This window comes from Phalacrocorax carbo, chromosome 8, assembly GCF_963921805.1.
Source record: "Phalacrocorax carbo chromosome 8, bPhaCar2.1, whole genome shotgun sequence".
NCBI lineage: Eukaryota > Metazoa > Chordata > Aves > Suliformes > Phalacrocoracidae > Phalacrocorax > Phalacrocorax carbo.
This window is the reverse complement of record NC_087520.1, coordinates 37,780,959-37,795,915: the sequence shown is the minus strand read 5'-3', so window position 1 is coordinate 37,795,915 and position 14,957 is coordinate 37,780,959. Positions and strand designations below refer to the sequence as shown.

Genomic DNA, 14,957 nt, shown 5'->3' with positions numbered 1-14,957 from the left:
GTTCTGGTACTTTGCCAAGTACTTGGGCGGGGGGATTAGCTAGCCACTGGTATGCTTTTTGTTTGGCAACTGAGTCTGAATACCAAGAATAATTCAATAAAGCAGTCAATCAAAGGGAAAATAATAGCTCCATAACTGCAGTGCCAGGAGAAGAAGGAAAACAGAAATTCCATTAAACCCCTTCGTTCAGAGATTTAAAACTTGGCTAAAAGCATCGCTTTAGGCTAAGAGAAATATCCTCTCCCAGGCAGTCCTGCACTGGCTTGGGAATTCCCCAGTGGGCAGATTTGTTGCATGTCTGTGCATGTGATGCACAGAGTGTGAGGAGAGGGAGAAGTTTTAGAAGAGCCTTCTTGCAATCTGATGCAACAGAGCAAATGGATGCACACTTCACCTCTGTATTTCCCAGTATATCTGAAAAGGCTTGAGTCTATACTAATTATAAAAGAACCTGTCTATGCTTGAATATGCTCACGGTAGTACCTCACAAACAGTAACTGAGATTCGACCTGAATACAGCCTGAGGAATCTAGTGCTGCGCACAGCCATAAGAAGGCTAGGAAGAAACTATAAATCTTGAATAGCCCACTCCATGTTATGTCAGGTGAAAAAAAGCTTAGGGACTTTAAAGGGATCATCATTTAGTTGTCTTTAAAGTTTATGAGCCATGGTTTCTGTTATTTGTTGGTGCATTTTTTTTTTCACAAATCTCAGAGGCTGCCAAATGGAATATGTTCAGAAGTTTTTTTCTTTTTGAAATCTACGGCATCATTCAGTGAATTTCTACTATGGAATACACATATTCTTGAGAAAAGGATTACCTCATTTTTTAAAATGATAATTCCAGATAAGCATTGCTAATAGTGAATGCATTATAGTATACTTTTTGTTTTCAAAGAATTCACTGCAATCCTGTATTTCAAGCAGATCTCAGCTACAGTTTAGGACAGATGAGTATGCAAATATCAATATATTCATATTTAAATTAGAGGAATGTTGTGCAGTTAAATTATGTTACTAATACACTTCTTTCTTGCCTATGTTAAAACAGCTTCTCTGGGATGTCTTTGCTTTGGTTTCAAACTACGTTAGTTCCCCATTTATTACTGCTTTTGTTATATCAATTAACCGGCAATGACTGAAATACAGGGCATTTCCTTAGGATTAATGAGACATACAGTGAGGATGCTAGGGAAATATCTGCAATGTGGCTGTCACAGCCATTAGAAGGTGGAAATGGAAATCCATGGATCCATGGAGCTGGAGACAGAAAAAAGATAGAGTTTAATTATTATATGCGTTATACCTGTATGACAATCTGATAGCTTGAATGATCAGTGATTCTGAACTCCATTCAGAATCTGTGCAAACTGTAGCAAAAATGCTCTAATAAATAAATCATGGCTATTTGATTTTCTTTTAGTAGCTGAGTAGCATTGATAACACATAACTCGGTAAGCAGTGCAAAACCTGTACAAGAAACTGAGAGAATACTGAGGTTAGCCCAGCCTGAACTCTGCTCTGCTTCACTGCCCAGCAAAATTGCTAACCAGTTAATGCAAGCAACACAAGCATGTCAATGTGAACAGTAGTTATAGCTATAATTTTAACTTATACAAACTAAAAGTTGTATTTGTGTGTTCAGATGAATGGGATCATGTATGACTATTAGGCTCCTGACTTTACTAGATTTTACTGAATGGCAGAAAATTCCATTTCAGAAAAAGTACCAAAGAACCAAAGATGTGATGAGCCTTTGTAGATAAAAAAAGGATGCACCAAAAGAAACGCCTGTAAGTTAATCATTCATTCTTACTGCACTGCAATTCAGGCTCTCAGAGAATACTTGCATATGCCTCCAGATTCCTTTCCTGTTCAGGGCATAACTCCAGAGAGCCCAAACATACGAGCTGCATAATCAGCCCTGACTTACAAAGCAAGGCTACATCCATCCCTGTTCTCTCAAGCATCTAGCTAAAATAAACCTCCCAACATTGGGATACCATTTTAAGCTCACGTAAGTCTCAACTACACAACAAAACAATGAGAACTCTCATTAGTCCAGTATTTGAAGTCCAGAGTCAGTGACAGAAAACAAAGTTCACCTTTTACATCCACAGACCAAAAGGTACGTTGTCAGGGAAAGGTCATTTTGCAGGGAGCCTTCTTCCTCTAGCCTGTAATCATCTACATGTTCCTGCTCCTGACTTACTCAGCAGAGTAAACTTGGATGTATGGCAATGTAGAAAGAAAATTTAAGAATCAATTCACAGGTGCAATAACATTCACTAGTCCTCTCGCCATATTTCTTCTGTGAATCCTAAGCCTGTGTTTCACAGTGATCTTTCAAAGAGGTTAAAGTTCTTCATAATATTCTCTTCTCTTAAAAATCCGTGTGACAGAATTCATCAACATAGAGGAGCAACTACATGACCAGAGAGGAAAAACGTTGAACAACAAAGAAGCAAAAATTAATTCGACAATGTAAGAAAGAAGTATAAGAAATCATACAATAGAAAAAAAATGTGCAGAAGGAGTGGATCATTTAGACAGATTTAAGGGTAGCAGTTGAGAAGACCAAAGCTGCAGAAGGAAATTATCTACTGTTTTTCACTAAATTAATGGATAATATATAACTAAATCTGAAATACTGAAACTGTCACCTAAATATCACCTCTACCATGTTAATCACTTTCAGTCCAGTCTTCTCCACTGATCATTCTTTGCATTGTTTTATCTGTAGTAACAAAAAAAAGATTCAGAAGGATGAGATATTTGAAGAATTATCTCTAGGCAGCGTGCAACCAGTACACAATGTAGTTACTGTGATTTAAACTGGAGGCATAAAACTATATGCAACTTGTCTCCATGTTTTGAGAACCAGAACACAAAGGCAATGCAAAAGCTTGGGCAACTCCCTGAGGGAGAGCCACTCAAGGCAACTTTTCCTTACTCTGTCTTAGCCAGACAGTTTAACCACATGAGAAGAAAGGCTGCAGACAACTAGAAACTCCTTCAAAGAGGCTGGAAGGAGTCTGCTAGTGATGGGGAAGTGAAAGGAGGGAAATGGCACCCTCCAAAATGTCTCACTTTGCACAGGTCTCAGAATATGATGGTAATACTATTTGTCACCAATAGCATTTGTCACCAATAGCAAATGAATTTGTTCTGAATTAGAACTAGGCAGACACTTGCCTATGAATAGGAAAAGCAAATGTCCTTCTAAAAAACAAAAAAAACCCAAACAAACAAAAAAAACCCAAACAAAAACCCACCAAAGAAGAAAACGAATTGGTCTTTTTCCTGTTAAGTACTCACAGAAAAGAGTCACAGTTCTCACTGGCTCATGCTTTTGTGTTTCTACCTGAGTTTTGCTAGACATGAAAGGGTTAAGCTCACATTTTGGGGCACTCAGATTAAAAAGTATCATCTTTAAAACTATCCACACACATTCTAAATCTGATTGCTTTCAAAGAGATCAGCCAGCCTGAATCAAAAAATCTTCAGCCTCAAGCCAGGTGAAAATGCAGAAGTAGTTATGCTCGATTCAGCCAGACCAATCTTGTCTTGGAAGATTCCTGCCTGAGACAGTGGCTGAGGCATGATACAAAAGAACAACTTTGTCATGGTGATAGCAGAAAACTGCCAAAATTACCTCTGCTTAAAGCACAAATTTAGCTGCAGGTAACTTACCAGCACAAAGTTCTGAAGTAATGATTTATGTTTTGGCAAAACTTGGTGTTTATCTATGAAAGTGTTGGTAAATCAGGGTATATTTAGGATCTGCCATGCTGGGTATCAAGAAGGAAAAAACAACATCATGGCTTACAATTTGTAAGCAAGTGTAATGGCAATGAAATGCTCTGATCATTGACCCACAGGAATAGAGGTGAGCCTTGAAGTGAACCTGGAAAACAGCTAGGCAAGGAAGAGAACATCCTCCATATGAATGATGCTGACATATTTATTTTTATGGGAGAGATCAGCAGTCCATTAATATTACTGTCAGTGAAAGCATCATAATGACACACTTTCTATTTTCATTTGCTGCTTGTGTCTGCCTCTAACAGCTTTCTGTTATTTTATAACAGAGATATTGCTTATTACTGTGTTGGGAAAAAAAAATCTAAAAATGCCCATTTACCCTGCATGTCAGTTCTATGAACACATTTAGTTTCCTCATAAGGAGTTTAAAAATAATTTCTCTTAAATACGCAAAGATAGTAGTCCATGAAATTAAGCTCTTATTTTATGTAAATGTCAAATAATTATATTAGGAATGCAAAAATAAGCCATCAGCAGGAACACAAATGCTTAGAAGATGATTGGCATTATTTTCATAGCCAGTCTGATATGAGGCAATTTTACAATAGTGCTAGATGCTGAGGCTCCCATGACGACGAACGACAAGGCTGACTTCTTACAAAATTCTTGAGTATAATTATGTTTTAAAAATGTGAAGGTGCAACAGGCAGACATGATTCTGATGTGGCTTAGTAAAGTGCACTTCTGGTAACTTTGCTCTGACTTACCTGTACAAGGGAGACCAAAAAATGAATTGGAGGAGTTTCTTGAAAAATTATTCTTTTTATTTTGTTCTTTATTAACTTTTTGGAGGAAACAAAATGTAAAATTACTTCACTTTACATCTTATATTCCAATGTCTGAAAACTTTGGATCACAAACTATTAATTCTGTTTTCCACGCCATTGGTAAATCTCATGATCTGACATTCCTCGTGTCTTGAGAAAATTGGTATGGAAATTTTATATCTTTATCCTTTAAAAACATCAAAATTATTAACTGGTTTGATATTAACCTGAGCAAAATTTGTCCTATGAAACCAGAGCTTGCTTACTTTCCTTACGTAATTTGATTCCCTGTGTCGGCTTGGCTTTCCTGCAAGCAGAAAGTATTCTTGCTAATTTATCAAAGTAGTGTTTGCCTGCAAGATTTAACAGTAATTAACAGGACACTATTGGCACTACTGCACTACTGGCAATGAAATACACAAATTATTAAGGTAGGTCATAGAAATACAGTTTACAGGGGTTGTAAATTGAGAGCTTAGTTTATACTCAGACCTATCTTTCTCATTTTCCCATTTCAGTTACCTGACACAGTTACCCAACATGCTTGTTTTTGAAAACAAGTACTACAGAAAAATATTGCACAACAAAAATGGGCCAGATAAGCATATTTTGTTCTCCCATTCACAATGTTCATAGCTACAGTATTATGAAGCTGTGCATTAACAGTTCTGTATCATAATACTACATCCTTTAAAAAAGATACTGTGGGGGGAAAACAAGCATTAACATCACTTTATTTTTTACATGCAAGAATTAGCAGCACTGATCATCAGGCTCTGAATGCAAATATTTTTAAAACAATGTGTCAGGTGTGTATGCACATACAGGAATTACGCATATATATTGATTTCAGAGTAGATACGTCAGCAGAAACATTTTCATAGTTTGCGTTTCAGTTAAGATGACGACATGGGATGACAGACTTACGTTCTGAATGTGTTCCCTTGCTACAATATGTTTATGTCAAATATATAGTCTAAAATACAGTGCTAATATTAACAATAAATTACATTGTCATATGTGACCCTGCCAGCAGCACTTAAAATTCCAAATGAATCAAAAATTCTTCTTGACTAAAACCTAGGACCCATAATTCCCAGACAAGGTGACACTCCTGGCTCCCAATGTCTTAGGTGTACAGATCAGTCACAATAGTTTTGTGGATCTGAACAATCCATGTTCTTGTCTATAGCTGTTTATGAGTAAATTTATTCATGTGTATCAAGTAGGACTACTGTCATGCAACATTATACATGTGCTTAATCATTTATGGTACTGAAACAACATCACTCAGCATTAAGAACTTCTGGGTTGAGTCCACAATTTACTTCTACAATAGCAAAGCCTTATTTTTCCTTTCTTAACATAACTAAATATAAGGCTTTGGTTTGGGGTTTTTAAAAACATTTTTTAACATTTACCCCATATACTCTGTACTTGTGTATCTCTTCAAAATCTACAGTACTGTATTCACTGAAAAAATACAGTTTTGAAAACTAGAAGAAATGGAATTTCAGCAGAAATAAAGTTTTATTTAAAAAATTCTGTACTTTGAAAATCCATCCTGTTTTACTTTTTACTGAATTATACACAATTTCCACTGCACGCACTGTTAAAAATTCTAAACCCAACAGAACTAAAAGCCAGTACACACAAATACTTACTCGTTTCTGTAGCTACAATAGTTATGTTGTGCCACATATTTGTTTCTCTGTCCAGCGGCGTTGCCAAAGTTATTTTCCCATCTTCTGCGTTAATGTTGAACTGTCTCTCAAGGTCAGTATGCCGATCAATGGAAAACCTACAAAACAGACAGTGTTGTAATCTACTTAATGAAGTTGGTGTAATCCATACAATCACAAGACAATTTAGGGAGCCCTCTGAGAGCTGCAGTTTTATAGCCAAATGGATTGAGGAACTCAATAGTATAATAATTTATAAGACAAAATGACAAACTGAGACTAAAAAAACTTAATAATTATTGCCCAAGGAGTAATTAGCTGCATACCCAGTGTGAAGGTCATAAAATGCCCCCAGGTTCACTGGGTAACATCTTTGAAAAACGGTGCTGATCAAGAGTTAATTACACAATCCATCACATTTATTAGACAGTTTCTATGGTATTTCACAGTAACTGATGATAATTTCAACAGTAATGTATTAAGCACACAAAAATGGTGGGCTTCACGGTTATTTTAAAAAGGGCTGAATAATATTATTTTACCAATAAATTTCAGATTAATGAAGCATGAACTATTCTCCAAGCATATTATTTGGTTATGGTTCAAGCAGCTGCATAGGCAGAACGCAGGTAGTGAATCACCATTTTCCTATCAAGCACTTCAAACATTGGAGGACTGATTGTTTTATGGACTGATGTCACCGATTTTTAACAAAATGAGTTTCATCTGACAGGTAGTCAGAGTTTGCAAATGTGAATGTCCAGGTAAATTATGCAGCCTAAACAAAGCCAGCTTGACAACAAGGAAGAGCTGCAGTAGATTGCTCCAACAGTGCATTAACCAGGATGATGTTTTAAAGCTCAGAACAGGATCTCCAGGAAAGATTTTATGTTTGTCCATTTTCACAGAGTTATTTTATTAATGTATTATACGTAAAAAGAAACTAAATCACAAAATTAAGCCTTCCAATTTTTTGACAGGAAAGGTATGAAATGAGAGAGTTTAGTGATAAACTATTGATACGGTTCAACAAAAATTGACTTCAAGGGGTTTTACTGAATCCTAATTGTGGATTTATATAAAAGCCTTTTAAGCCTTTATGTCTATGTATTACAGAACTCACAGCATGCACTGACAATTTTTACATCTGCTCTGCATTATATCTAGGCTTAAGATGGTGAGTTAGGATGCAGTATCAGACTGGATTATATTATAGAGTGGTCAGAAAAGTGACTCAGATGGTCAGTTTCTCATTACATTTCTGCTTTTTGCAAATACACTATTAACTTCACTGATAAAAGCACAAGAGCATATTTTGCAGCAGTGACAATGGCAGAGTTACCTGAAAATCAATTATTCCATTCTGGTTTATGCTTTATCATAGCAATTTCCATAAAAAGTTCTGATTCAGAAGTTCCTTTATATGCTACAATAAACATATTCTGATGAACTCAAACTCATTCCAGCATAACACAATTGATTTTGATAGACATTGCATTAGGATTTGATTTCAAAGCTTAGGGTTATGGCGTTCATTTTTTTTAATTTATGTCAGATATTTTCATATTTAGAAAGATACACTGTAATTACATTGGTTGTGCAATGCATTCAGTAAGTAAAAATCACTTGCAAAAAATAGCTCTAAATTATGAAAATTTATCAAAATCTTAAAGTTTAGATGTTTAAAGACTGTATTAGTAAAGATCAAGGCTAGCATGATCACAGTGGTAAGGTACCTAACAACTAATGGGCTTAAGAGTGAAAACCCCTGTTTAACTAGGAAATTGGATTTGTTAGACACTTAAGTTTTCTGGTTTTAAACTCTGAGAAGAAATAGTTTTACTCACTTAAAAAGAAGTAGTTTGGTTAAGAAGAGTACCAGAAAAAAGATGAAGTAAAATTCCAAATATATGTGCCTAAAGCTAGGCACAAGCATCTGTATTTGGACATTTAAGTAAACTGATTTTCTAGTGAGCTCCACAGACTCAGTTCTCAATGGTTTAACAGGAATTGTACTATCCTCAGCATTTCTGAAAATCAGGTCACTTGTGTGGAAGAATAAAGCTGTAGGTGCCTAACTCCAGGCAATCATTTTTGAAAATGTATCTTAACCTTATTTTGATGTCTCCCTAGTTCCAATTAAAGTATTAGAGGTAAAATTCTGGCACTAGTGAAGTCAGTAAAAAATATCTTACAGACTTTCATGGGTTTTCACAAGAAAATGTAAGAAAAACAGCAATCAAGATAACTTTTTAAGATGTCATCACTTAAAACCATATTTTAAATCTTGATGTTTATGTAATGATGCAGAAACAACTCTGCTGATATCAAACATTTACGAAATTTTTACAGTCCAGAGATGAAATAAAATATGAAATGCTTATATGCTATTTAATGTTTAGTTGACCTGGGACTGACATAAATTCCACTGAGATAAGACACAGTTTTTCTCTAAGGATCAATTCTTTCTTAAACTTCCATTCAGTCTTCCTGCAGTACCTTTTTTGAAGTTATAAAACTGGGAGTGTAACATCTGTGAGTTTATTATATTGCATTTCACCTCATCCGAACAGTATTTATTCACAATGCAAAACTTGCTTTCAAAATGAAATATTTTTAACATACATTACATGGCTTTACAAGACTAGAAAGAGGTAAAACCCTCTCCTGCTTTTAATTTGATAAATATTTGGTACAAAAATAAAAAATAAAATCTGCAGTGTCATAAGCCTGGGAAAACTAATAGTACATTTGTGGTTTCGTTTTCATTATAATGGTATTGTAACTCTTTTTAATGGGAATGCATTGTCAGATCCATAAGCTATGCATAAAACATACATTTCTCTAAAAATGAGGAAAGAATATCTTGGGAAATAATATCTTTTGAAATTGCCATAAACCCAGCACAGGTTATTGGAAAGTTTTGGTTAGTTTATGGGTCTGCTATGGCAATTATAGGAACAACCCTATAGTGGTTTAGCAGAAGACGTAAAATGATTCTCAGTTCTGCTCCTGCACTATTGCTTTGCTGTTATGACTTAATTTGAATTATTCTTTATTTGCACCAATCTAAATAAGAGCAGAAATACTTTTTTGCTGCACCTGCTGAGATTTGAATCACAGTACTGATACCTCATCAGTGGTAAATCACCGTTGTTTATTAATGCCAGGCGGATTGGACATGCTACTTAGTGACAGATAAACAGCTGTACCATTAGGGAGGCAGAAAATAATCGTATCTAGGTTTTTAAGGCCTGCTGTGAATTAAGAAAATGATCAACTGCTGCCAAAGATGAAATCTCTGTCGATATGAATGGGGAAAACCTGCCACAGTGAAGCTTATCTCTGCACAATGAAAGACACTGAAGGGCAGTGATTTATAGGAGGGCAGACACAGTATAGGAAGAACAATTATTACTCATGCTTTTTTCTATGCACTTGGATCATGCTTTATCCAAGATAATTTACTGTGGATAAATAGACCATGGTTATAAAATGACAACAGAAACATGGAATAAGTACTACTGGAATCAATAGATTTGTATGCTAATAGATAATGATCTTTCAAGCCTGATTATACTAAAAGCCAGAATGTACCACCCTTACTAAATAAACTACAGTAAAGCTTTACAACTAGCTTAGCTGAATTCACTGGGTCCATTTCCCAAGAGAGATGCATGCGGTCTGGATGTGGTAAGATGTGAGCCACTGATGCATGCTTCTGAAATGACTAGGCTAGAATAAGACAAACTACTGACCATGTTTACAATTATTAGACAAATTTGCCAATCCTTTTCACCATCGGGCTTAAACATGCGCCAGGCCCTTAAAATACATGGACAGCAGAATAGCAAAGACAAAAGAGAAATTTTGCTGCTGATTTTAAAAACACTGGGTTATGAAAGATTTGATATAGTTAGACTAACCTAACAACTGCCATGAAGAGACAGTTCATATTCATGCATAATGAAAGCATACTTCAGCTGAATATCACATTATCGCTTAGCCATTCAAAGATGCCCTTGCTTATCTACAATTAGGGCTCAACAACAACAACAACGAGAAAAGTACCATACACCACATGCATCCTTTAGTCCCATCCATCTACAGATGTCTCAATTTCTTTGGCTGATACAGAGATTTCAGACTAATAACCACTGCCAAAACTCTGCATCCCATCCATACACCTGCTTGTAAATCTATGATAGGCTTCATACCTTTTAGATCAAGTGATGGAAAGATCAGAGAATATGTTTCATCTCTTCTAAGCACGCATTAAAAAACAAAGTACTGTTGTATTGGATAGAAATAATAGAAATAAAGTTAATGCTTTTTTTTTTAAAAAAAAAAAAAAAAAAAAGAAAACATAGGAGAAGTTTCTTTCCAGGCTCTTTTTTATAAACATTTCTCTAAGTCCTTTGTCTCATGACTCAATTATCAGACTATTTCCATGTTCAGTGATATTGAATTTTTATTTCATTTATGGTACTGCAATACTCTAAGTTTACCAAGTCTTTGTGTATAAGACTGATGTGCACCAGATGTGGTACAGGTAGCACATAAGGTGATTCATGTTTTCATTTGTGTTTCTAGGGTTTTTATAACAAATGCGCACAAAAGGTCTGCCTAGCCAAAATATTGATAGAACAGATATCTATTGAAATATATAATTTCCTTGAAATGCAACTGGTTGTTGTCTCCTAAAATTTTCTTTGTTTGGGTTGTGTTTTTTTTAAATACATTTAAAAATGGCCAGGCAGTATTAAAACAGTCCATTATTTTTAGAACGGAATGTTTTAATTCTGTTTTTCAAATTTTTAACTTATGTTTAGAATTTTGAAAGTATATCACAGAATATATACATGATACAATGACGGAATAAACACTTGAAATGCACAATCAAAACAAAACATTCTAATCCAACAAAACAATGCTTCCACGTATATTTGTTAGAACCTGCCATGTTCCAATTTTGTTCCAAACTGGAAAGAAAGTAACTGCATTTTTGCTCCCTACTTGTCTCTGATGAATATTTTTGCTCCCACAATAGCAGAATTACTAACTTGAAATGTCTCTTTTTTTGCCTTAATATATTTTTCATGCAAAAAAAAAGGAAGAAAAGGAACTTGGTCTTCCCAGAGCTATCCCAGAAAAAACCAAATTAATCAGGTGAGCATACAAGAAAAAAAGAGCTGCATAGAAAATTGAGCTCTGTATATTCCTTAATTAACTATCAAGCCAATACCATAGAAAAAAATGAAATCTTATAAAGTATTGCATATAATTTTTTTTTAAGACAACAAAAGTCACACTGATTAATTACCTTTTTGTTTAAATTTATGAATTTTGGCCAATTCTCTTTCATGTATATCAATTGTTTCTATATGAATTCATAAGTATTAAGATTCTAATTCAGTTTGCATGTAAGAAATATTTTTGCTTTCAGAATTTTGAAAATATCTTTACCTATTAAGTGATGAAAAAATGGAAATGAAGTAAATATTTTAGTTCAATTTTGGGGGCTTGGACAGAATAAAGAGGCTCAATTTTAAGACCCTTAGGCTTGTAGCTGGTCTAACTTATTAGGAGTTTGGGGCAGGACTAGAAAAGAATTCCAGGGAAACAGAACAAGACTGGAAAAATAGCCAAGGTAAAACTGAAGCAGAGTAGAAGCCAGGCTGAGGTGCAGAACAAAGAGGATACGATCAAGAGGCAGAGGAGCACAGGACCAAGCCAAGAGCACAGCAGAACAGGGGAGATGGAAGTAACTAAGATTAAATTGAAAGAGAAATTACTATTGAGCTGAAATAAAGGGAATAAAATTGCTGCTACCATGGCTAGTTTCACACACCTTTCAGAAGATCCTGTCTTTTCACAGATGCCAGTGGACAGGAGTAATAAAATTAGGGATGGAGCCACTGCTTAAATTGTGATAGATCAAACTGTGTGCGTTCTATATTACCTCTCTCCTGTTTACGTAACATTTTTCTAACCTGGGTAACTACCCTCATTTATTTCCTATTTCTATGACCAGATTACCATACTTGATCATCCTGAGAGTTCTCTGATAAGAAAATAAATTCGGTGCCTATTAACACTGTCTGGGTTGTGCACTGCAGTAGAAAATTAATTAATCAATTAATGTGTATAGACATCTGTGATGGTTAATGCAACGTTTAGCTAGTTCTGAAAGGATGAGACACTCCAACATGCTCTCCAACTTCTTGATACACAAGTTGTAATACATCCAAACATGTTGGAAATTCTGAATTTCCAATTCTGAAAATACTAAGATACGATGTGAAACGTGGAGGCCCTCTAAGTAAAGATTTAAAGTTTGGCTCTGTGACAAATCTGATGTAAATGACAATGATTAGAAAATGGTGTTAAGTGATAGATTATAACAACTAGCATCATCGTCACAATGCTGAAGACTGCTTGCGTAGCTTAAATTCCCTGTACCCTAAGTGTACAGTGTTGATTATTATTAAATAAACTCTCTCCAAATATACCTTTACTATCAATTTCACATTTTGGTGTTTGTTTTCATAATGCTTTTAGCAGGCAATACTATACATAGCAAAACGTGTTTTGGGAACACTCCCATAATACAAAGGGGGAGGGGAAGTTGTGTGCTCATAAAAATGAGATAGAAAAGACTGATCTGATGAAACTGGAATAAAAAATTTGTTAAAGTTAGATCAAAAAGGGAAAACATTGTAATTTGAAGATGCAAAAGTAATGTGCACATAATCATCTCTGACTTCCTCTCTTTAAACCAGGAATGGGTTTAGCCAAAGGAATACAAAATATGTTTTGACAACCTTACAACTGCATTGAACAAACTCAGTATTATTAGTACAGACACTAGTGGATTATTTAAAATAACTGTAGAGATCCACACTGATGATTCAACCCCATCCAACCTCATACACCCTATTTCGTATTTTCATTGCATTCCTAGTGTTTCATAAGACTACTCCTGTGGCAAGGAGCATTTTTGTGAATTTGAAAATGATCTGAACTGATGAATCTAACATCATAAAACAAATTCTATACAAGTATTTTCACAGAAACGGCATGAGAACTGTGTCATACAATGGATGGGAAAATATACTTAGTATTCTGCCAGTAGTTTTTTTCAGAGAACTTTACAGCCGCACTACCTTATAGGACTGGAAGACACATCAGGGTCATGGGCAGTGACCTGACCAATCACAGAGTTAATAGCAGCATTTTCATGCACTTCTAGTAGGTAAGTAGGTGATGAAAAGACTGGTGGCTCATCAGCGTCCTCTACTACAATTTTTACTGTTGCTGTATCCTTGAATGGTCCTCCACTGATGAAGCGAGGATCAATATGAACGTTGGCTGCTTCTACCTTCAGAGTATAGGATTTTTTGGTCTCAAAGTCCAGTGGCTGTTAAGAATGACAAAGATAAATGTCTTTTACTAATGGCCACAGAGAAAGAACAAATGAATATAATGCTGATGGATGAAAGTTATGTGCATTTAAGCACATTCCATGAGTCTTAATGCAATCACTTCCCACTCCCAGAAATCCAACCTGCAAATTTTCTAGGCATATATTGATATCTGTTTATTAACCAGCCGCAGAGAAAACAAGACTCTTTGTTTTCTTGCTTTTCACAAGAAATTTACCAAAACATTCTCTCTCATGAATTATATCATTACAATTACATATCAGATAAATGCTACAAATTTGTTGGTGATGACATGACTTGCATACCAATCATGCACTTAATCAGTGCTTTGTTAGTTGGAGATAAGAAAAAAAATTATACTAGCTCCACAAAGAATGAATATTTTATTACTTTCAGAACAATGTGAGAAATGCAAAGAACTAGCAATTATTATTTGTTGGACACAAGAGGCATTATGTGGAAAAATGTAGAGTTAATCATATAAGAAAGTACGTCAGTATTATTGCACTTCAGGTAACTCTGCATTTCTGTTTATAGGGGTAAATGAGGTTGGCATCTCTCAGGAATTTCTTAAAACTGTAGCAATTCATATTTCTGTATCATGGGTATTTTTTTTCAGAGAGAGAGACAGGAAACCAATTACTTTATTCTATCAATATACCTGCCATGTCACCATTGTTTTTACTATTCTACGGTTCCATATTAAAACATAAAAGATAAAAACACAGGGGATTTAAAGGAATGAAATACCAAATAAAAACCAAATCTGTGACACTTCTGAATATTAGAATTTTTCATTATAGGAAATTCAAGTTTGTGTCTTGAAGCACATCAGTATATTCACTATATAATTCTCTTGTGTCTCACAATGATTCAAATTTCAAAGATGCAAATTGCCAAGCATTGGAAAGATATTAAGATTTGCATTACAATGTCCCAGGGATAAAAAGAAAAGGACACAGAAACTCTGAATCTGCAATGCAAATACCAGCAAGAGCACAAACAGGGACCTTCAGGAAGTCTGTCAAAGCCTTCAATATGTATACTTTCAAATTTTGTTGATTTTTTTCAGGTATGAATCAAGCTCTAATGGGATTTGCTCTTTCTCACAAATTCTAGTAAACACGAGAAAACCTTACTTCTTTAGCAGCTCTTAAATTAGAAAGCTTTTGTAATTATGAATGGTGATTTATAAATCAGCATATTCACAATTTGCCAATCATAGCTCCTATATAATT

General features: G+C 35.0%; 1 protein-coding gene across 1 annotated transcript in view; it reads right to left on the bottom strand.

Annotated features, from left to right (window-relative positions):
* Positions 1–14,957, bottom strand: part of CDH8 (cadherin 8) — a 134,908-nt gene that overhangs the window by 45,332 nt on the left and 74,619 nt on the right. Inside the window, exons 6-7 of the mRNA XM_009502816.2 lie at positions 13,441–13,694; positions 6,257–6,393 (exon numbers count right to left, since the gene is read on the bottom strand). Coding sequence (XP_009501111.1) covers positions 6,257–6,393; positions 13,441–13,694 — 391 coding nt within the window. The remainder of the gene's footprint in view (positions 1–6,256; positions 6,394–13,440; positions 13,695–14,957) is intronic.